Raw genomic sequence first — 21,726 nt, forward strand, 5'->3', positions numbered from 1 at the left:
TCACATCTAGATAAGTTCCTTTCGGGGTCTAGTTTCCAAAATGGGGTCACTTGTGGGGGGTTTCTACTGTTTAGCCACATCAGGGGCTCTGCAAACGCAACGTGACGCCCACAGAGCATTCCATCAAAGTCTGCATTTCAAAATGTCACTACTTCACTTCCGAGCCCCAGCATGTGCCTAAACAGTGGTTTACCCCCACATATGGGGTATCAGCGTACTCAGGAGAAACTGGACAACAACTTTTGGGGTCAAATTTCTCCTGTTACCCTTGGGAAAATAAAAAATAGCGGGCTAAAAAATCATTTTTGAGAAAAGAATTTTTTTTTTAAATTTTCATGGCTCTGCGTTATAAACTTCTGTGAAGCACTTGAGGGTTCAAAGTGCTCACCACACATCTAGATTAGTTCCTTTGGGGGTCTAGTTTCCAAAATGGGGTCATTTGTGGGGGATCTCCAATGTTTAGGCACACAGGGGCTCTCCAAACGCGACATGGTGTCCGCTAATGATTGGAGCTAATTTTCCATTTAAAAAGCCAAATGGCGTGCCTTCCCTTCTGAGCCCTGCCGTGCGCCCAAACAGTGGTTTACCCCCACATATGGGGTATCTGCGTACTCAGGACAAACTGGACAACAACATTTGTGGTCCAATTTCTCCTATTACCATTGGCAAAATAGGAAATTCCAGGCTAAAAAATCATTTTTGAGAAAAGAACATTTTTTTATTTTCATGGCTCTGCATTATAAACTTCTGTGAAGCACCTGGGGGTTTAAAGTGCTCAGTATGCATCTAGATAAGTTCCTTGGGGGGTCTAGTTTCCAAAATGGGGTCACTTGTGGGGGAGCTCCAATGCATAGGCACACAGGGGCTCTCCAAACGCGACATGGTGTCCGCTAACAATTGGAGCTAATTTTCCATTCAAAAAGTCAAAAGGCGCGCCTTCCCTTCCGAGCCCTGCCGTGTGCCCAAACAGTGGTTTACCCCCACATATGAGGTATCGGCGTACTCGGGAGAAATTGCTCAACAAATTTTAGGATCCATTTTATCCTATTGCCCATGTGAAAATGAAAAAATTGAGGCGAAAATAAATTTTTTGTGAAAAAAAAGTACTTTTTCATTTTTACGGATCAATTTGTGAAGCACCTGAGGGTTTAAAGTGCTCACTAGGCATCTAGATAAGTTCCTTGGGGGGTCCAGTTTCCAAAATGGGGTCACTTGTGGGGGAGCTCCAATGTTTAGGCACACAGGGTCTCTCCAAATGCGACATGGTGTCCGCTAACGATGGAGATAATTTTTCATTCAAAAAGTCAAATGGCGCTCCTTCCCTTCCGAGCCTTACCATGTGCCCAAACAGTGGTTTACCTCCACATGTGAGGTATCAATGTACTCAGGAGAAATTGCCCAACAAATTTTAGGATCCATTTTATCCTGTTGTCCATGTGAAAATGAAAAAATTGAGGGTAAAAGAATTTTTTTGTGAAAAAAAAGTACTTTTTCATTTTTACGGATCAATTTGTGAAGCACCTGGGGGTTTAAAGTGCTCACTATGCATGTAGATAAGTTCCTTGGGGCGTCTAGTTTCCAAAATGGGGTCACTTGTGGGGGAGCTCCAATTTTTAGGCACACGGGGGCTCTCCAAACGTGACATGGTGTCCGCTAAAGAGTGCAGCCAATTTTTCATTCAAAAAGTCAAATGGCGCTCCTTCCCTTCCAAGCCCTGCCGTGCGCCCAAACAGTGGTTTACCCCCACATATGAGGTATCAGCGTACTCAGGACAAATTGGACAACAACTTTCGTGGTTCAGTTTCTCCTTTTACCATTGGGAAAATAATAAAATTGTTGCTGAAAAATCATTTTTGTGACTAAAAAGTTAAATGTTCATTTTTTCCTTCCATGTTGCTTCTGCTGCTGTGAAGTACCTGAAGGGTTAATAAACTTCTTGAATGTGGTTTTGTGCACCTTGAGGGGTGCAGTTTTTAGAATGGTGTCACTTTTGGGTATTTTCAGCCATATAGACCCCTCAAACTGACTTCAAATGTGAGGTGGTCCCTAAAAAAAATTTTGTTGTAAAAATGAGAAATCGCTGGTCAAATTTTAACCCTTATAACTTCCTAGCAAAAAAAAATTTTGTTTCCAAAATTGTGCTGATGTAAAGTAGACATGTGGGAAATGTTATTTATTAACTATTTTGTGTCACATAACTCTCTGGTTTAACAGCATAAAAATTCAAAATGTGAAAATTGCGAAATTTTCAAAATTTTCGCCAAATTTCCGTTTTTATCACAAATAAACACAGAATTTATTGACCTAAATTTACAACTAACATGAAGCCCAATATGTCACGAAAAAACAATCTCAGAACCGCTAGGATCCATTGAAGCGTTCCTGAGTTATTACCTCATAAAGGGACACTGGTCAGAATTGCAAAAAACGGAAAGGTCTTTAAGGTCAAAATAGGCTGGGTCATGAAGGGGTTAAGGTGTCAGTGTTCTTAAAAAGGTTTTCCGCTATTTTGATCTTGATGACCTGAGCTCAGGATAGGTTATCAATATCAGATCGGTGGAGGATTTACACCTGAGTACCCCCTGCTCCGCTGTTACCTGCTCTGGATGCAAGCATTGTACAGGGCCGCACAGCTCCATACACATCAATAGGAGGTGATCTGCAGTACCCTGCAGCAGCCACTACACTTTGTATGGCTCCGTATTCTTCCACTCCAGTTACTGTTTACATGCAGTCACTTACTTTATTTGGACACAGCTGATCAGTATTGGGGGACCGGGTGTCTGCCCCCCACGAGCTGATATTGATCACCTGTCGTAGGTGTAGCTCATCAGTATCATAGTACTGGAAAGCCCTATTAGATTAACAGTTAGCAGTACACTAGGTTTTATGGCAAATTTCAGCAGCTGCTCCCTGTACTGGTTACAAGTGTAAAATATCCAAACATTTTTAATGCCATTAAAAAATAATAATCCTAATAATAATTAAAACAATACTTACCGGTAATATTTTAACATTTTTTTCAATTATTGAGCATTTTTTAAATCCATTATCTAATTGCACATACGTATGTACAGGTATACAGTCGCTGCCCTCACAGGCATACATTGCATACAGTTGCCCCCTGCTTGCACTAGTTTGCATTGTCACCATTGTCTTGTTTAGTTTCTGCTGTGAATATTCGATAGGTCTTATTGGTATCGGGGTAACACTTTCCTCTGGTTGTGCTTCCTGTCCCAGATTCATTTCCTCTTGTTTTCATCCATTTGTGCCTATTGTTACTGGGTAAAGCTCCCAAGGTGGTCATTTTCGGTGTATGTTTGCACTACAGTGTCAGTCATTAACTTTTGGTATGTTGACTTAAGGCCCCTTCACATTAAGCGACGCTGCAGCGATACCGACAACGATTCGGATCGCTGCAGCGTCGCTGTTTGGTCGCTGGAGAGCTGTCACACAGACCGCTCTCCAGCGACCAACGATGCCGGTAACCAGGGTACACATCGGGTAACTAAGCGCAGGGCCGCGCTTAGTAACCCGATGTTTACCCTGGTTACCATGCTAAAAGTAAAAAAAAACCAAACACTAGATACTTACCTACAGCCGTCTGTCCTCCAGCGCTGCGCTCTGCTTCTCTGCTCTCCTCCTGTACTGGCTGTGAGCCGGAAAGCAGAGCGGTGACGTCACCGCTCTGCTTTCCGGCTCACAGCCAGTACAGGAGGAGTGCAGAGCACAGCGCTGGAGGACAGACAGCGGTAGGTAAGTATCTAGTGTTTGTTTTTTTTACTTTTAGCATGGTAACCAGGGTAAACATCGGGTTACTAAGCGCGGCCCTGCGCTTAGTTACCCGATGTTTACCCTGGTTACCAGTGAAGACATCGCTGGATCGGTGTCACACACGCCGATCCAGCGATGTCAGCAGGAGTCCAGCGACGAAATAAAGTTCTGGACTTTCTTCAGCGACCAACGATCTCCCAGCAGGGGCCTGATCGTTGGTCGCTGTCACACATAACGATTTCATTAACGATATCGTTGCTACGTCACAAATAGCAACGATATCGTTAACAATATCGTTATGTGTGAAGGTACCTTAAGGCACTGGGTCATTCAGGCTGTATAGATGTAGTGATACTCAAGAGGGTTTATCAGTGAGTGTGAGCAACTGAGGGCTGCTCAGTGAGCGAGTATTTCACACGCGCTGGAAGTTATCCAACATGGTGTCACGTGTATTCTGGTATAAGTTATCATAAATTATCCGTGCCGGATAGCAAGTGGCAGTACATGTCCTGTGATGTAGAGGCGCAATGTGTCCTGTGTCATGCCCTCAGCATCCTGGGCACCTCTGGCATTTTCCAGGCCTTGTTGCTGTGCCTAGTAAGCAACAAAGGCACCGAGTGCAGAAGTGAGGCCTGGCTGCCAGGGAACACCAGACTGAAGTGAGGCCTGGCTGCCAGGGAACACCAGACTGAAGAGAACATTGGCTGCCAGGGAGGACCAGACTGAAGTGAGGACTGGCTACCAGGGAGGACCAGACTGAAGTGAGGACTGGCTACCAGGGAGGACCAGACTGAAGAGAGCATTGGCTGCCTGGGAGGACCAGGCTGAAGTGAGGACTGACTGCCTGAGAGGACCAGACTGAAGTGAGGACTAGCTGCCAGGGAGGACCAGACTGAAGTGAGGACTGGCTACCAGGGAGGACCAGACTGAAGAGAGCATTGGCTGCCTGGGAGGACCAGACTGAAGTGAGGACTGACTGCCTGGGAGGACCAGACTGAAGTGAGGATTGGCTGCCTGGGAGGACCAGGCTGAAGTGAGGATTGGCTGCCTGGGAGGACCAGGCTGAAGTGAGGATTGGCTGCCTGGGAGGACCAGACTGAAGTGAGGACTGGCTGCCAGGGAGGACCAGACTGAAGCTATGACTGACTGCCTGGGAAGACCAGACTGAAGTGAGGACTGACTGCCTGGGAGGACCAGACTGAAGTGAGGACTGACTGTCTGGGAAGACCAGACTGAAGAGAGCATTGGCTGCCTGGGAGGACCAGGCTGAAGTGAGGACTGACTGCCTGGGAGGACCAGAATGAACTGAGGACTGGCTGCCAGGGAGGACCAGACTGGATGCAGGGCAGCAGGAATCCTCTCCTAATTGGTGTAACTGCACCTCTGCTTTCCCGTCTGTGTCGGCGCGCTGTCTGTGTCGGCGGGCTGTCTGTGTCGGCGGGCTGTCTGTGTCGGCGGGCTGTCTGTGTCGGCGGGCTGTCTGTGTCGGCGGGCTGTCTGTGTCGGCGGGCTGTCTGTGTCGGCGGGCTGTCTGTGTCCCCATATGTAAGATTGGGTGCTAGAGGGAAGGGGCAGAGACGCTTCTGTCTACACTCCCAGGAGTTGCGCTTTCTCTGACAGTCGGGGACCCAGTCGACATCTTGTTGGCTGTAGAAGCAGAGGTCTCAGACTTGTTCCTTACTCCTCAGTCACCTAGAAGTGATGGTCGCATGTATTCATACGGCTACCTGAGCGAAGGACTTCTTATTGTCTTATGTTTCTGCCATGCTGCGAGTGGGGCGTTCCTTGCATGTGTAAAGCACTGAATTATATTTCCAGCAATCCATAATCTCTTATCAGACCTTCTGCCTTTGTGTGGAGCATAGAAGCCACACGTGTTATATTCCTGGCTGTGCCGCTGCCCATTGGTGTTTGTGCTGGCTCTTACACATGTAGCACTGTTCTCTGCTCCTCTGTGGACATTGCATGGTATCTATGTGTAGTCAGTAAGAAGATCGCTCCTATAGGGGTGTGCATTTACTGAGGTGTCATCTTATAACATCTGCTCATTTGTCTCTGCAGCAAATGCTGACGTTCTGAAAGCCATGGTCGCAGACACATCCGGGGTGGGAGATAACAGCCTGTTTGATCCAGAAAGGTAAGGTCTTCAGTAATCGATTATATATTACAGTTCACATGATGCTAAGTCTAGCTGTGCAATTGTGATGGGAATATCTCTACTTATCTGTAAGATTCCCAGACATCTTAAAGTATTAGCCTTCAAAGATTCCTATCATGCAGGTTTCGGAGTATGGGAGAATAGTGAGCTGTGTAACTGCCTAGCATCCTGCTAGAAAGGACATACTGTAACTGCCTAGCATCCTGCTAGAAAGGACATGGTGTAACTGCCTAGCATCCTACTAGAAAGGACATGGTGTAACTGCCTAGCATCCTGATAGAAAGGACATGGTGTACCTGCCTAGCATCCTGCTAGAATCGACTGCCAACCGGCGATCAGTAAGTTTACCATTCGGCAGTAGTATTATTCCACCGATCGGTCATTTAGTGGAGTCCTATGTACACACAGGAACATTTGCAGAAACAAACAATATTTGTAGGTCAATATCTGGATCTTTATATTCTAGTAAAAAGCAGCATACATGGTTTGGTGCAGAGTTGGGGTAACACAGGACCCGTGGCCAGTGTCAAATAAAATAAATGACCATGTGTTCAGTCATTGCTGTTGACATCCAAGAGAGGATGTTTCCCAGACAAAACAGTGTACGACTTGTATATGATTACTCAAATGGTGAGGTTTATGACAAACTCGCCATACAATATACTAAATCAAAAATCTCAACTTTTATTCAGTAGTCTTGATATTAATAAAAATGCAAACCTCTAGAATAATAAACAGTTCATACTCAAAATGCATTCAGCGGTTTCCAAATGTCATATCTGAAAGGTCATATAAATGGACTGTTACATAGGATTCCCTCCTGCCCTGGCCCTCTTGTGCCCCTGCCCTGGCCCTCTTGTGCCCCTGCCCTGGCCCTCTTGTGCCCCTGCCCTGGCCCTCTTGTGCCCCTGCCCTGGCCCTCTTGTGCCCCTGCCCTGGCCCTCTTGTGCCCCTGCCCTGGCCCTCTTGTGTCCTTGCCCTGGCCCTCTTGTGTCCTTGCCCTGGCCCTCTTGTGCTCCTGCCCTGGCCCTCTTGTGCCCTTGCCCTGGACCTCTTGTGCGCCTGCCCTGGCCCTCTTGTGCCCCTGCCCTGGCCCTCTTGTGCCCCTGCCCTGGCCCTCTTGTGTCCTTGCCCTGGCCCTCTTGTGTCCTTGCCCTGGCCCTCTTGTGCTCCTGCCCTGGCCCTCTTGTGCCCTTGCCCTGGACCTCTTGTGCCCCTGCCCTGGCCCTCTTGTGCCCCTGCCCTGGCCCTCTTGTGCCCCTGCCCTGGCCCTCTTGTGCCCCTGCCCTGGCCCTCTTGTGTCCTTGCCCTGGCCCTCTTGTGTCCTTGCCCTGGCCCTCTTGTGCTCCTGCCCTGGCCCTCTTGTGCCCTTGCCCTGGACCTCTTGTGCCCCTGCCCTGGCCCTCTTGTGCCCCTGCCCTGGCCCTCTTGTGCTCCTGCCCTGGCCCTCTTGTGCCCTTGCCCTGGACCTCTTGTGCGCCTGCCCTGGCCCTCTTGTGCCCTTGCCCTGGCCCTCTTGTGCTCCTGCCCTGGCCCTCTTGTGCCCCTGCCCTGGCCCTCTTGTGCCCCTGCCCTGGCCCTCTTGTGCCCCTGCCCTGGCCCTCTTGTGCCCCTGCCCTGGACCTCTTGTGCGCCTGCCCTGGCCCTCTTGTGCCCTTGCCCTGGCCCTCTTGTGCTCCTGCCCTGGCTCTCCCTTACCACGGTGGTTGGCACCCTGGATACCCAAATGGCACCTCCGCTCAACGAAGGCTAGTGCGCCCTATAGACAATATTGTAGCCATGGAGCCATCTACTGAAGCTGTAAATTGTGTATACGTTTCCAAATGGTATATTGTGGAGATATGCCACAAATATAAGCTTTTAAGATGAAATTCAATGAGTCACGGTGGTGACACGGTAGCATGAAAAATCTCTCAGTATTTTTTGGGACAGCTATACAAATTTTACAACCTGCATAATCCTAAGACTATTGATAACGTGTATTGACATTGATTATAATGGTAGCATGCAATATGTGAACAGCCTCACTGCGGCAGGACCAGAAGAGGCCCTTCTCCATGTCACAGGCATAGAAGTGTCATGAGCGCACTCGACACTGAGAGACCGTGTCATAACGACAAAGGTAAACCGTATGTAACACTTCATGTCTTTCACCTCATGAGTAACATGCTGTAGACAAATATAGCAAGTGGTGCTACTTAGGAATATATCGCCCATTCCAGGTGCCTAGAAGTGCATCACCGCAGGACACTCCTTCTGTGGCCCACCCTTTAGTGTCCCCCTATAGCTGTCCGTAAATATATCCATGCTCTGACACATATGCCGACATTTTATGTTATAATCGTCTATTTTTTTTTTTTTTAATTAAAGGAGTTGTTCACTACTTGGACAATGACTTCTAATATGCAAGAGTGATCTATGTAAAATAAAAACTGCATGTGGTCACCTCCCAGACTGAAACTGTTCAGCAATGTCAGCGCTATGCCTGCTGGAGGTTTGTGGCAGCAATCCACCTCTGCTGATGGGCTCCAGCACTCATCTATATATATAATCTAATATTCTAAGGGGCACTTCCGTCTGTCTGTCTGTCACGGAAATCCCGCGGGCACAGTCCGGCCGCGAATTCGCCCCTTCCTACTCTGTCAGTGCCCCCTCCAGTCAGCGCTCACACAGGGTTAATGGCTGCGTTACACCGCGTTATGCCGCGGTGTAACACAGTCCGTTAACGCTGCTATTAACCTTGTGTGACCAACTTTTTACTATTGATGCTGCCTATGCAGATTATGACTAATCCACCTATTCCCCCCGCTCCCCAGCGTCTTCTCTTTGTCAAAACCCATGACTGGCTCTCCATTACCCAGAGACTTCAGTTCAAAAGCCTAACCATGACATACAAAGCCATCTCCTCCATACATCTATGACGTGGTCTCCCGATAGCTACCTACATGCAACCTCTGATCCTCTCATGATCTCCATCTCTACTCCCCTCATCTCTTCCTTCCACAACCGCATCCAAAACTTCTCCCGTGCTTCCCCCATACTCTGGAACTCTCTACCCCAACATATCAGACTCTCCCTTACTATGGAGACCTTGAAAAGGAACCTGAAGACCTTTCTTTTCCAACAAGCCTACAACCTGCAGTAACCCTCGCTCCACCACACCACTGCATGACCAGCTCTGCCCTCACCTACAGTATCCTCACCCATACACTGTGAGCCCTCACGGGCAGGGTCCTCTCTCTTGTACCAGTCGGTGACTCACTTTGTTCAAGATTATTGTACCTGTTTTTAATATTTATACCCCTTTTCACATGCAAAGCGCCATGGAATAAATAGCGCTATAATCTATGTACATAATCGTCTAAAGGTACCGTCACACTAGACGATATCGCTAGCGATCCGTGACGTTGCAGCGTCCTCGCTAGCGATATCGTCCAGTGTGACAGGCAGCAGCGATCAGGCCCCTGCTGTGCTGTCGCTGGTCGGGGAAGAAAGTCCAGAACTTTATTTGGTCGCTGGACTCCCCGCAGACATCGCTGAATCGGCGTGTGTGACACCGATTCAGCGATGTCTTCACTGGTAACCAGGGTAAACATCGGGTAACTAAGCGCAGGGCCGCGCTTAGTAACCCGATGTTTACCCTGGTTACCATCCTAAAAGTAAAAAAAAAACAAACACTACATACTTACCTACAGCCGTCTGTCCTCCAGCGCTGTGCTCTGCACTCCTCCTGTTCTGGCTGTGAGCGTCGGTCAGCCGGAAAGCAGAGCGGTGACGTCACCGCTCTGCTTTCCGGCCGCTGTGCTCACACAGACAGTACAGGAGGAGTGCAGAGCACAGCGCTGGAGGACAGACGGCTGTAGGTAAGTATGTAGTGTTTGTTTTTTTTTACTTTTAGGATGGTAACCAGGGTAAACATCGGGTTACTAAGCGCGGCCCTGCGCTTAGTTACCCGATGTTTACCCTGGTTACCGGCATCGTTGGTCACTGGAGAGCGGTCTGTGTGACAGCTCTCCAGCGACCAAACAGCGACGCTGCAGCGATCCGGATCGTTGTCGGTATCGCTGCAGCGTCGCTTAGTGTGACGGTACCTTAAGGGGCACTTCCGTCTCCCTGTCTGTTTGTCTGTCTGTCACGGAAATCCCAAGTCGCTAATTGGTCACGGCCGGCATAGTCCGGCCACGAATTTGCCCCTTCCTACTCTGTCAGTGCCCCCTCCAGTCAGCGCTCACACAGGGTTAATGGCTGCGTTACACCGCGTTATGCCACGGTGTAACGCAGTCCATTAACGCTGCTATTAACCCTATGTGACAAACTTTTTACTATTGATGCTGCCTATGCAGCATCAATAGTAAAAAGATCTAATGTTAGAAATAAGAAAAAATAAATAAAAAATCATTATTCACCTTCCGGCGCCTTTCCCGCTTATCGCGACGCTCCGGGCCTTGCATTGCGGTCTCGCGAGATAATGACGTAATTTGGGGTAATTTCGCAATACATCGCTGGGAACAGAAGCTGGCAGCCGCATCGTGCGCATAGCGACAGCTTCGCTGGACGCCGGAGGGTGAGTATATAACTATTTTTTTATTTTCATTCTTTTTTTTAACAGGGCTATGGTGCCCACAGTGCTATATACTACTTGGGCTGTGTTATATACTACGTGGGCTGTTATATACTACGTGGGCTGTGTTATTTACTACGTGGGCTGTGTTATTTACTACGTGGGCTGTGTTATTTACTACGTGGGCTGTGTTATTTACTACGTGGGCTGTTATTTACTACGTGGGCTGTGTTATTTACTACGTGGGCTGTGTTATTTACTACGTGGGCTGTTATTTACTACGTGGGCTGTGTTATTTACTACGTGGGCAGTGTTTCTATACTACGTGGGCTGCGTTATATACTACGTGGGCTGCGTTATATACTACGTGGGCTGCGTTATATACTACGTGGGCTGTGTTATATACTACGTGGGCTGTGTTATATACTACGTGGGCTGTGTTATATACTACGTGGGCTGTGTTATTTACTACGTGGGCTGTGTTATTTACTACGTGGGCTGTGTTATTTACTACGTGGGCTGTTATTTACTACGTGGGCTGTGTTATTTACTACGTGGGCTGTGTTATTTACTACGTGGGCTGTGTTATTTACTACGTGGGCTGTGTTATTTACTACGTGGGCAGTGTTTCTATACTACGTGGGCTGCGTTATATACTACGTGGGCTGCGTTATATACTACGTGGGCTGTGTTATATACTACGTGGGCTGTGTTATATACTACGTGGGCTGTGTTATATACTACGTGGGCTGTGTTATATACTACGTGGGCTGTGTTATATACTACGTGGGCTGTTATATACTACGTGGGCTGCGTTATATACTACGTGGGCTGCGTTATATACTACGTGGGCTGCGTTATATACTACGTGGGCTGCGTTATATACTACGTGGTCAGTGTAATGTACTACGTGGGCTGCGTTATATACTACGTGGGCAGCGTTATATACTACGTGGGCAGGGTTATATACTACGTGGGCAGCGTTATATACTACGTGGGCTGTGTTATATACTGCGTGGGCTGTTATTTACTACGTGGGCTGTGTTATATACTACATGGCTATGCTATATACTACGTGGCTGTCTCTGTTACGTGGCCTCTGCTATATGCTATGTGGCTGCTATGTATATACATACATATTCTAGAATACCTGATGCGTTAGAATCGGGCCACCATCTAGTAATAATAATTATCAGCTATATCATTCTGTGCTTTTTAAAAACTTTTGGATGCAGTCAGAAAATAAAAGGTAAGGTCTGCCTCCTAGTGATGATGAGGAAGTGATGAGACCGTTCTGTGTCATTGTAGGTTTGGATGTTGATTTATTCATTCATCGATATTTACAGCCTGGGTGAGCAGTATGGGGTAAAATGATTAGATTTGCCAGCACTTTTCCATGTGGGCTTTGAATTGGTGAAATATTGTTATATCCATGTGCTGTTCAGGATGTAATACAGGACATCCCATACACACCCTCCCTTTACAGTAACTGTGTCTGAATAAAATCATCCTACTAGTAATGCAAAGTTCACTCTTCATAAACTAGTGCTGTTCTATAACAATATTAATGGGACCAGGATAGCACAAAAAACAAAACAGTAATATTGGACATTCCCTTTAAGAGGCAATTCCTAGAAGAGGTTTTCAGCATTTAGGCTATGTTTGCATGCAGAAATTGTTTTTATGTCAATTTCTTGTTTTTTTTTTTTTTTACCAATTAAAAGCTGCATTTATCAGTATCTGCAAAAGTTATGAGCTGTCTCCTGCACACTTTTTTTCCCCCAGAGCAGCGTTTTTTACATCTGTGGCATGGCAATTCGTTCAGCATTTTAGCAGTATTTTTTCACCCATAGAAAAAAATGAGAAAGTGAAAAAAACGCTGCAACACACATTTTTTGCATTGTAATTTGTGGCATTTTTTTTTTTAAATTTGATGAATAAAAGAAACTTTTATCAAACATGTACCATAGACAAAGCACAAATCCTTACCTTCCCCCAAACCCCCCAATAACAACGCTGCCTAACACTTGTATTGCCATGAGAGCAGATTTTAGCTGCAGAAATAAACATTATAAACAGCGTGTGAAAGTTGCCTTAGACATTGTATAGTTGGCTCATTACTGTCCTGGAGTTACAACAAAGATGACCCCAGACATCGGCGCTGGGTCTCGGCCGCTCCACTCCTGGCCTATAAGGGTGTAATTACTTTGGTTCCTTATCCTCCTGGTCCGGGGTTACTGGGGTAAATTCTTAGGGTTTTGGGTCCAGCCATCAGTCCTTCAATACTGATTGTCTCATTTCCTTTTAGCCCAACCACCCCAAACACTCCTGTGACCCCTACATCTCCGGTCAGTCCATCCTCTCCTGGTGGGACTCCATCCAAGCACTCGTGTCGGGGGAACCATCTTCATACTATTGGGGGAGTGGCTGACAAGAACGTCTGCAGTCGGTGCAGCAACAAACGCTGGAATATGATCAGGTCACCACTGAAGCAGAAAGAAGCGAGGAAGTCCAGACCAGGGGCCGTCACCGTCCTCTCTGTAGGAAGGTAATATCTCCGTAATCGGTGTATGTGTGTTTGTACGTCATAGATCTTTCATAAATCGTATGTTTACCATTTAGTACCCAATTATAGTGCTCTTAAATGGAATCTGACAGGAGGATTGTCTACAGAAAGCATCAATATGGCTGCATGGGTCCTTGGACATTTATAAAGATGGTGCGATCCGATGTGCCAGTGCTGGGAATGAAGATTTCAAACCATTTGCAAATTGAGTGTTGACTCCTCCCAATCCATTTTTAGACTAATCTGTATGTCGCTACATGTCTTGATTTAGGCATCACTGAGCTGCTGCCATGCTTCACTGTAGGCATCCCTGAGCCACCGCAATGCTTCACTGTATAGAAAAATAGGAGACAAATAAAGCGCGAATAGGGTCTTATCCCAAGGATTGTTTCTAATCAATTGTGAGAGAACTGCTCACCTGGTAGTACACAGTAAAAGTGTGTAATTGTCAGCTGCTGCAGATCCACAGGTTGGCGCTGCGACCTCTCAGAACCGTTATAATAGATGAAATGTGGATTACATCCGCGCTGCTGCGACAAATAATAGATCCACATATACTTGTAAGATATTCGGGTGGTTTATTCAACGCATTTCGAAGCTCATGGCTTCTTCAGGAAGTTTCCACACAAAGTTATCTTACAAGTATATCTGGATCTATTATTTGTCGCAGCAATGCGGATGTAATCCACATTTCATCTATTATAATGCTTCACTGTAGGCATCCCTGAGCCGCCTCAATGCTTCACTGTATGAGCCACCGCCATTCTCCCTGTAGCCTTCCCTGAGCCGCCTCCATGCTTCACTGTAGGCATCCCTGAGCCGCCACCATGCTTCACTGTAGGCATCCCTGAGCCGCTGCCATGCTTCACTGCAGGCATTCCTGTTAGTGTATGCTTTATTTGTTCCTTCTCCAGACATATGGTATCTGTGAACCATGGGCCTAAAAGGTTCCAGTTTTGTTTCATCACTCCACAGAACACAATCCCTAAATTTTTGCATTCTTTTTATATTCTTTTGAGCTGACATTTCTTGTTCTTTTGTGTTTAGTAGAGGTGATGTCTTGGAGTTCGGTCATGGAGACTTTCAATATTTTCTAAGTGCCCTTCTGTGCTAACTGAAACCTCAGCGCCTGCTGGCACAAAATCTTGCTGCAGGTCTTTTGCAGTCACTCGAGGGTTTTTGGCCTCCTCAGGAGCTTTCTTACAGTTGTTAACAGGTTCCACATTCTGCCATGCCCAGGTAGTGAAGCCGGCGTTCCTGGAGCCGACGTTCCTTGAACTATGAACTTGTGACCTCTGCTTGTAGGTGTATCTCAAGGAACATTTTCGCTTTTCCTCCTTTTTCCATCCTTATTCTTGTCAGTACAAGGCAATGATCTCTTATCTGTTTGGACCACTGACAGTACAGCAGTATTTGTGAGCTGGAAGCCATTGCCCTTGAGGAATGGGCTAAGATTGGTTAGGAGCGCTGCCGGAGCGCTGTCTGGCTTTGTATCATGGTTCCAGCAGGTTATTACAGCCAGTCTTGTTTTACGAAGGATTAAAGTCTCTTATCAAAATGGGGAGAATAATTCTGAGACCGCGGGAATCATTAAAAGTAGCATTTTGTGATTAATTTGAAGAACCCAATCGTTATATTGCTTATACTGAGCTCTTCACATTGTTCTTTGTTTGGTTTCTTGTAAACGTCAGAAGGTTTGTAATTTTTGCTAATAAACCTAATTTGCAGCGAGGGATGTGCCTAATTTTGATTGCAGTGGTAATAGCAGCTGATTCGTGGGGGGGCTCGGTGTCGATTACCACCGATCCGTTACTGATGACTATCACCAGATAATCACTATATAAACTATATTTTATCCTTTTCCGTAACAACTTGATTTAATATCAAACTAAAACTAAGTAAAAGATATATTTTGTAAATAAAAGGATGAATTTCTGAAAACTTTTACAACTTTAATGTCATAGAAATCATATTAATAATGCAGATTGAGCTGCAGGTAATGCAGAAATATGACGCGTTCTGCATCTGTTAGCTAATGCCTGAGCAAAGCTCCCTGCTCTGGATGCAGGGTTCCACTAGATGGCGCCAGCAGATGAAATTAGGCCGTAAGAATCGATAAGCAGTGACTGCCCTCTAGTGGACACATGCAAATACTTCATACTTTTTTTTCTGCATTCTAGTCTGTCTCAAGTTTTAGCTGAAATACTGGATCTTGTCACATCAGTCTTCAAATTAAATTCTGACAACATAGTATACAATCAGAGTAACCTGATCCTTATAACCCCCTTCCCCATGCACATTACTTATACTGGCTGGACCTGCAGATATCTATGGATTTGTCCGACCCCCTAAAGTGTATGAGATATGGCTGAAAAACTCTCATGGAAGATGTCAATTGCACATGTCTCGCTTTGGCAATGGCGATGTTCTCTATGGACTGTTTCATAGAGGACACGAGCGTGCTGGCCCAAGCAGGCGCTCCTGAGTATGGGCGAGACGGCCGTGATGGCTTATGGCTGACATCCGTCTAATCTGGATGGCCGGCTCTAGTATTCTGGGTGCGTCGGTGTTGGTGGTCTTATCTGGCCATTGGTGGCCAGTGGATCAGATTGTCCAGCCTACATGCGGTGAGCGCTAGCCGTGTGCATCGGCCATATTTGTTCCTGACTATAGATGATTTTATTTTCTGACAATTCTATGGTTTCTATTCATTGCCTGTGCAGGTTCAGAGTCACAAAGGTAGAGCCAAAGTCTAAAGAAAGGAAACGTTTAATGTCTGATGGGACAGAAGCAGCAAATGGCGATGTGCCTCCTACACCGGTGAGTGTGGACACCAGGCAGCGAAGCGGCACCGAGACAGAGGTGAGGAACCCCGGGCAGTCACTGCGCCCTGCTATAGTGGAGCGCTACACTGCAGGCCAAAGATGGGCTATACATGTCAGCACTAGATGACTGTTCACACCACGCACACACTCGCTGCACCCTTGGCTTGGCTGAGCCGTCTGGTGCACCTTCCCACATACTGCTTTCCCGCTATCTCTGCCCTCTTTGATAGACATCTTCAGCTTCACAGGAGCCAGATGAGTGAGTGCGGAGGATGCCCTGAGCTGCCTGGCTATACCATGGGTACACAGCGGCTGTGTTTGGTTTGAGCAGTTATTTTGGGCTGACAGAGTCCCCTAAATACATTGATATGTATACTTCACAGAGTAAACTTTTTTTTTTTTTTAATCTACTTTTTATCTGGGTAATACTTTTTGGCATATATCAATTGAACAGAGTTTTACATATTAGTATGCGTCAGCCTGCATATCGCACAGATATTGGGATGATGCGATATTAAAGAGCGATAGATTCTATGCATTAAAGGGGTTGTCTGATATTGGGGTACTAGTCCACAGTTAATCCATGTGACTGCAGACTTGTGAATCCTCACATCGTGTGCACTGCGTGCTGTGAGGACTCTCTGGTGTCGGGCATGTGAATACAGGTAGGTGATTTGTACACATGCGGTCACGTGCCGACTAGATGTGCGCAGCCTCGCTCAGTGCAAGTGTATTGAGCAAGTCTAGTGAGAATGTGGCAGGGAGTATGCAACTCACATACTTCCGGTCACATCACCGCCACCGGAGAATCCTCACAGTGCGCAGTGCAAGCGGTGTGAGGATTACAAGTCTGCAGTCGCAGCGTACAAGTCTGCACTTGTGCTAAGGCTGTACAACCCCTTTAAAGGGACTCTGTCACCCCCTCCAGCCGTTAGAAACTAAAAGAGCCAGCTTGTGCAGCAGTAATGCTGCATTCTGACAAGGTGGCTCTTTTAGTTAGTGGTGCAGTCAAAGCAAAAATAAAGCGTTTTATAATTTCGCAAAAATACCTGTCTTTAGTCCTGGAGGCAGACCTTAACCCCCCTGCTGCACACGCCACACTGCAGTCACTCAAGGCTTCTTCGCCTCCAGGACTAAAGACAGGTATTTTTGCGAAATTATAAAACGCTTTATTTTTTGCTTTGACTGCACCACTAACTAAAAGAGCCACATTGTCAGAATGCAGCATTACTGCTGCACAAGGTGGCTCTTTTTAGTTTCTAATGGCTGGAGGGGGTGACAGTGTCCCTTTAAGTAATGCAATATCTTCACAAACCACCACTAGTATGTAACGCCTAGAGCTCGTACGTGCTGGAAGCTTTCATCACACAAGAACCTTTTGTAAAGCATGGCTTCCTGATGAGAGCTGAATATGCTTTACAGAGGATCTGGCACTTCCCGTAAATGTGTAAACGCTGCTCTTCTCCTTAATCTGGCATTTTGTTTTTCTTATTCCTATTCCTCCTCTGTTGGGGAGATATGGCCCCCATTCTCCTAAATGTATATCTAGTCTTGTTAGCCAAAGGGGTGTGATTCTCAAGAAAACGCCAGCAGAGGAGAGTTGAGGACCAAACCCACTTGTTTAACAAGACTAGGTTTACTTGGAAGAAAGAAATCACTCACCAAAATGGAGAGGCGCAGGAACAAAAGAAAAGCGGCATTCACACCAGACAATAAGGAAATAATGCAAAATCTAATCATGATGAGTGACCGATCCTCTTCATCATACTGCAGCCATGACCTTGCCAGCTGCCAATCCCTAATGTGTGTGTATATAATATGTGTGTGTATATATATATATATATATATATATATATATATATATATATATATATATATATATATATATATATATATATATATATATATATATATATATATATATATATATATATGTGTGTGTGTGTGTGTATGTATGTATGTATGTATGTATATACATACATACATACATACATGTATTGTCTGCTCAGTGATCTGGAGTTCATCCATTTTCTTGGTCCTGTGCATTAAGCAGTCAGTGATTGAGGGACCTAAAACTTTATGTTTCTGTTTTCATTGCAGAATCAAAGCTCGGTGGACACCTGAAGTGTGAGCGTACGTAATACTTTCTGCTATAGTTTTTATCTGTCAAACTTTCCCTGATGAGTAGATCTCAGACCGTCTGCGTACTACTTCTGAATGTCCATGGCACCGTCATGTATGCGAGCATATGACCTTGGAGGAAATGTAAACAGCAGCCTCTATGTAAGAGGGTACAAGGCTGTGTTCACACTTTTGTTTTTTCCGAGGTTTTTTATGCACATTTTCAGCTGCTTTTTACAATAACAGCAAAGTCTGAGATTTCAGAAATCTCATGCACACAGCTTGGTTTTTTGTCCTCAGTATTTTGTGCAATACCTTGTTTTTTGCAAAATGCAGCCTGTCCCTTCTTTCAGCGTTTTTCACCCATAGAGAGCAATGAATAAGTGCAAAAATGCAGCAAAAACCACACAAATCAGGTTTTGCTTTAAGGTACCTTCACACATAACGATATCGTTAACGATATCGTTGCAACGTCACTCTTTTTGTGACGTAGCAACGATCCCGCTAACGATCTCGTTATGTGTGACAGCGACCAACGATCAGGCCCCTGCTGGGAGATCGTTGGTCGCTGGGGAATGATCAGGACCTTTTTTTGGTCGCTGATCACCCCGCTGTCATCGCTGGATCGACGTGTGTGACGCTGATCCAGCGATGTGTTCACTTGTAACCAGGGTAAACATCGGGTTACTAAGTGCAGGGCCGCGCTTAGTAACCCGATATTTTCTCTTCGCCACGACAGCACCCACTTGAGAGAGGGGATCCGCCCCTAGGAACAGGAAACCCTATGGAGAGAATAAAAGGGGCGGTCCCCCTCGCTCCCACAGTTGGTTTCTTGTTCCTACAGGAGACCTGGAGAGAAGAGGATTCCCAGCCTGGATGCCGCTTGCGCAATTTACCTGTATAGGGACGGCAAGGGCTCCAGAGCTGGAAGCAGCGTCGGGGGTCCTATGGCAGCTTCCCCCCTCTGCTGGCAGGTACCGTGAGGCCAGGATCGGGGAGTCGCCTGGCTCACGGAGAATCATCCAGCGCACCTGCAGGGACCGGACCGCTGGGGTAAGAACCTGTGTCGCCATCTTCGGGAGGCGCACAGGCAGCGTGTGGCCCAGTGTTTTCTCCCCCGGAAGTATTGCCACAATTTCCGGGGTGACGTAGGAGGAGGACGGCGCCTGCACGATTGCTGGGTGGAGGCGCAGGCGCGCACAGCAGAGCCGCAACCCGGATGTAGTAGTTACTTCCGGGTGCGGCAGGAAGAAGATGGCGGCCCCCATTTACAAAAGGACGCCGGCGCTGATACCCGGCGTCCATCATGACATCTCCTAAGGACACAGCGTTACCTTCATCCGAAGTCACCGCTGTTACACCTGGAAGCCGGACTAGCAGCAGCCGCAGATCATCCTCCAAGAGCGCCAGAGAAAAGAGATCGGACCGGTCAGCTCCTCCATCTGTGCCTCCGTCTCCTCCTCTCCAGCCGGTATTATGACTACAGCTTCATGGGTGAGTGTTTGTCTACCCTATTTAAGCTGATTACACTCCCCTCTTTTATCTAATTCCCTAGGTTAAAAGAACAGGGAAATCCAAACATAAGCAATGTGCCTTATGCTCTCAGCCGCTCCCGGACACCTATTTAAAAAAGTTGTGCCATTCATGCATCGAATCCACCTTACGTGAGGAGTCTTCTGTAAGGTCAGAAGATATACGTAGCATGATTAGAGAGGAATTACGAGCCTTTCGAAGCTCGGATAAAGTTCCTGAGAGTAGGAAAAAATATAGCTCTCCTAGATCTGAACAGTCATCTGAGGTGGAGGATAAGGATTCGGACGATTCCCAAGAGGTTATATCCTCGGAGGGTGAGCAGGATACATGTTTCCCTACAGACAGTATTGACAATCTAGTCAAATCAATACGTAATACCATGGGTATGGAAGATACTAAAACCCTTAAGACACCACAGGACGTGATGTTTGCCGGCCTGTCTGAGAAAAAGAGACCTTCTTTTCCTGTTATTCCAGCGATAAAGGACTTAGTCAGAAAGGAGTGGGAAAGCCAGGGGCAAAAAGGGTTGCCGTCTTCCTCAAAACGTCGCTATCCCTTTGATGACGAGGATTTCTCCAAATGGTCAAAAGCCCCAAAAGTAGATGCGGTAGTGGCATCCACTTCTAGGAAATCTCTACTACCTGTAGAAGATTCTGGATCTTTGCAAGACCCGCTTGATCGGAAAGCAGATTCCCTTTTAAAAAGAGCTTGGGAATCCTGTACAGGAGCTTTAAAACCGGCTATTTCGGCCACATGCACTGCTAGGTCCATGTTGGTCTGGTTGAATGACCTTGAAGAAGGCTTGAAAGGTGGCCTTTCCCGCAATAAAGTCATATAATCTTCCGTTAATTAGAGGAGCTACTGCCTTTCTAGCCGATGCTTCAGCTGATTCCATCCGATTAGCAGCCAAATCGGCAGGCCTGACCAACGCGGCTCGCCGCGCCTTGTGGTTAAAGGGGTGGAAAGGAGATCCACAAACGAAATCTAAGTTATGTGGTCTACCATGCCAGGGTGAGTACCTATTTGGTACTCAGTTAGATGAAATCATTACCAAAGCGGGTGAGAGGAAGAAAGGGTTCCCCAATAACACTTATCTTCCATCCTATAGGAGAGCGTTCCGAAAGCCCATGTTCAACAGAAGACGGGACTATAAAAACCAGGACCGTTGGGCTAATAAAGACTTTAAACAAAAAGGAGCCTTCTTCGGAAAACGCCCTTTCAAACCTGAGGATAAACCCCGTTAGGACAGATCTACCCGTTGGTGGTAGGTTGTCCTTCTTCTCTACACAGTGGCTGGCAATAACCTCTAATTCATGGGCAACTAGCCTCATAACTACGGGCTTAAAATTAAGTTTTTCCCAAGTCCCCCCGGACTCATTTTGTCTGACTTCCTTAAAGGGACTCTGTCACCTGAATTTGGCGGGACTGGTTTTGGGTCATATGGGCAGAGATTTCGGGTGTTTGATTCACCCTTTCCTTACCCGCTGGCTGCATGCTGGCTGCAATATTGGATTGAAGTTCATTCTCTGTCCTCCATAGTACACGCCTGCACAAGACAATCTTGCCTTGTGCAGGCGTGTACTATGGAGGACAGAGAATGAACTTCAATCCAATATTGCAGCCAGCATGCAGCCAGCAGGTAAGGAAAGGGTGAATCAAACACCCGAAAACTCCGCCCATATGACCCAAAACCGGTCCCGCCAAATTCAGGTGACAGGTTCCCTTTAAAGTCACCATCACAACAAGAGGCCTTGGAACAGGAAATAATAACTCCTGTCCAAAGGAGTATTAGTGGAAGTCCCTTGTCATAAAAAAGGAAGGGGATTTTATTCCCCTTTATTTTTGATTTCGAAACCAGACGGGTCATATAGAACAATAATTAACCTTAAGAAACTAAACGTCTTCTTAGAGAACCAAACTTTTAAGATGGAATCTATTCGGTCAACTATTAAGCTTCTGTTTCCCCATTGCTTCATGGCAGTTCTTGACCTTAAAGATGCATATTATCATCTTCCAATCTTCAGTGAGCATCAAAAATATCTACGAGTGGCAGTTATGGTCAAAGGTCAGATTCGGCATTATCAATACACAGCAATGCCCTTTGGTCTATCAATAGCCCCTAGAGTTTTCACAAAACTAATGTCAGAGGTAATGTCATATTTGAGGTTAAAAGACATCCTCATAATAC

General features: G+C 46.4%; 1 protein-coding gene across 2 annotated transcripts in view; it reads left to right on the plus strand.

Annotated features, from left to right (window-relative positions):
• Nucleotides 1-21,726, plus strand: part of RELL1 (RELT like 1) — a 62,747-nt gene that overhangs the window by 32,206 nt on the left and 8,815 nt on the right. The window contains exons 4-7 of one of the 2 annotated variants that reach the window (XM_069744619.1): nt 5,836-5,911; nt 12,802-13,041; nt 15,783-15,879; nt 17,985-18,017. In XM_069744619.1, coding sequence (XP_069600720.1) covers nt 5,836-5,911; nt 12,802-13,041; nt 15,783-15,879; nt 17,985-18,008 — 437 coding nt within the window. In that variant the 3' untranslated portion in view covers nt 18,009-18,017. Of the gene's footprint in view, nt 1-5,835; nt 5,912-12,801; nt 13,042-15,782; nt 15,922-17,984; nt 18,018-21,726 lie in introns of both variants that reach the window. The other variant, XM_069744618.1, reaches the window with a different exon arrangement.

The sequence above is a fragment of the Ranitomeya imitator genome, chromosome 1 (assembly GCF_032444005.1).
Source record: "Ranitomeya imitator isolate aRanImi1 chromosome 1, aRanImi1.pri, whole genome shotgun sequence".
NCBI lineage: Eukaryota > Metazoa > Chordata > Amphibia > Anura > Dendrobatidae > Ranitomeya > Ranitomeya imitator.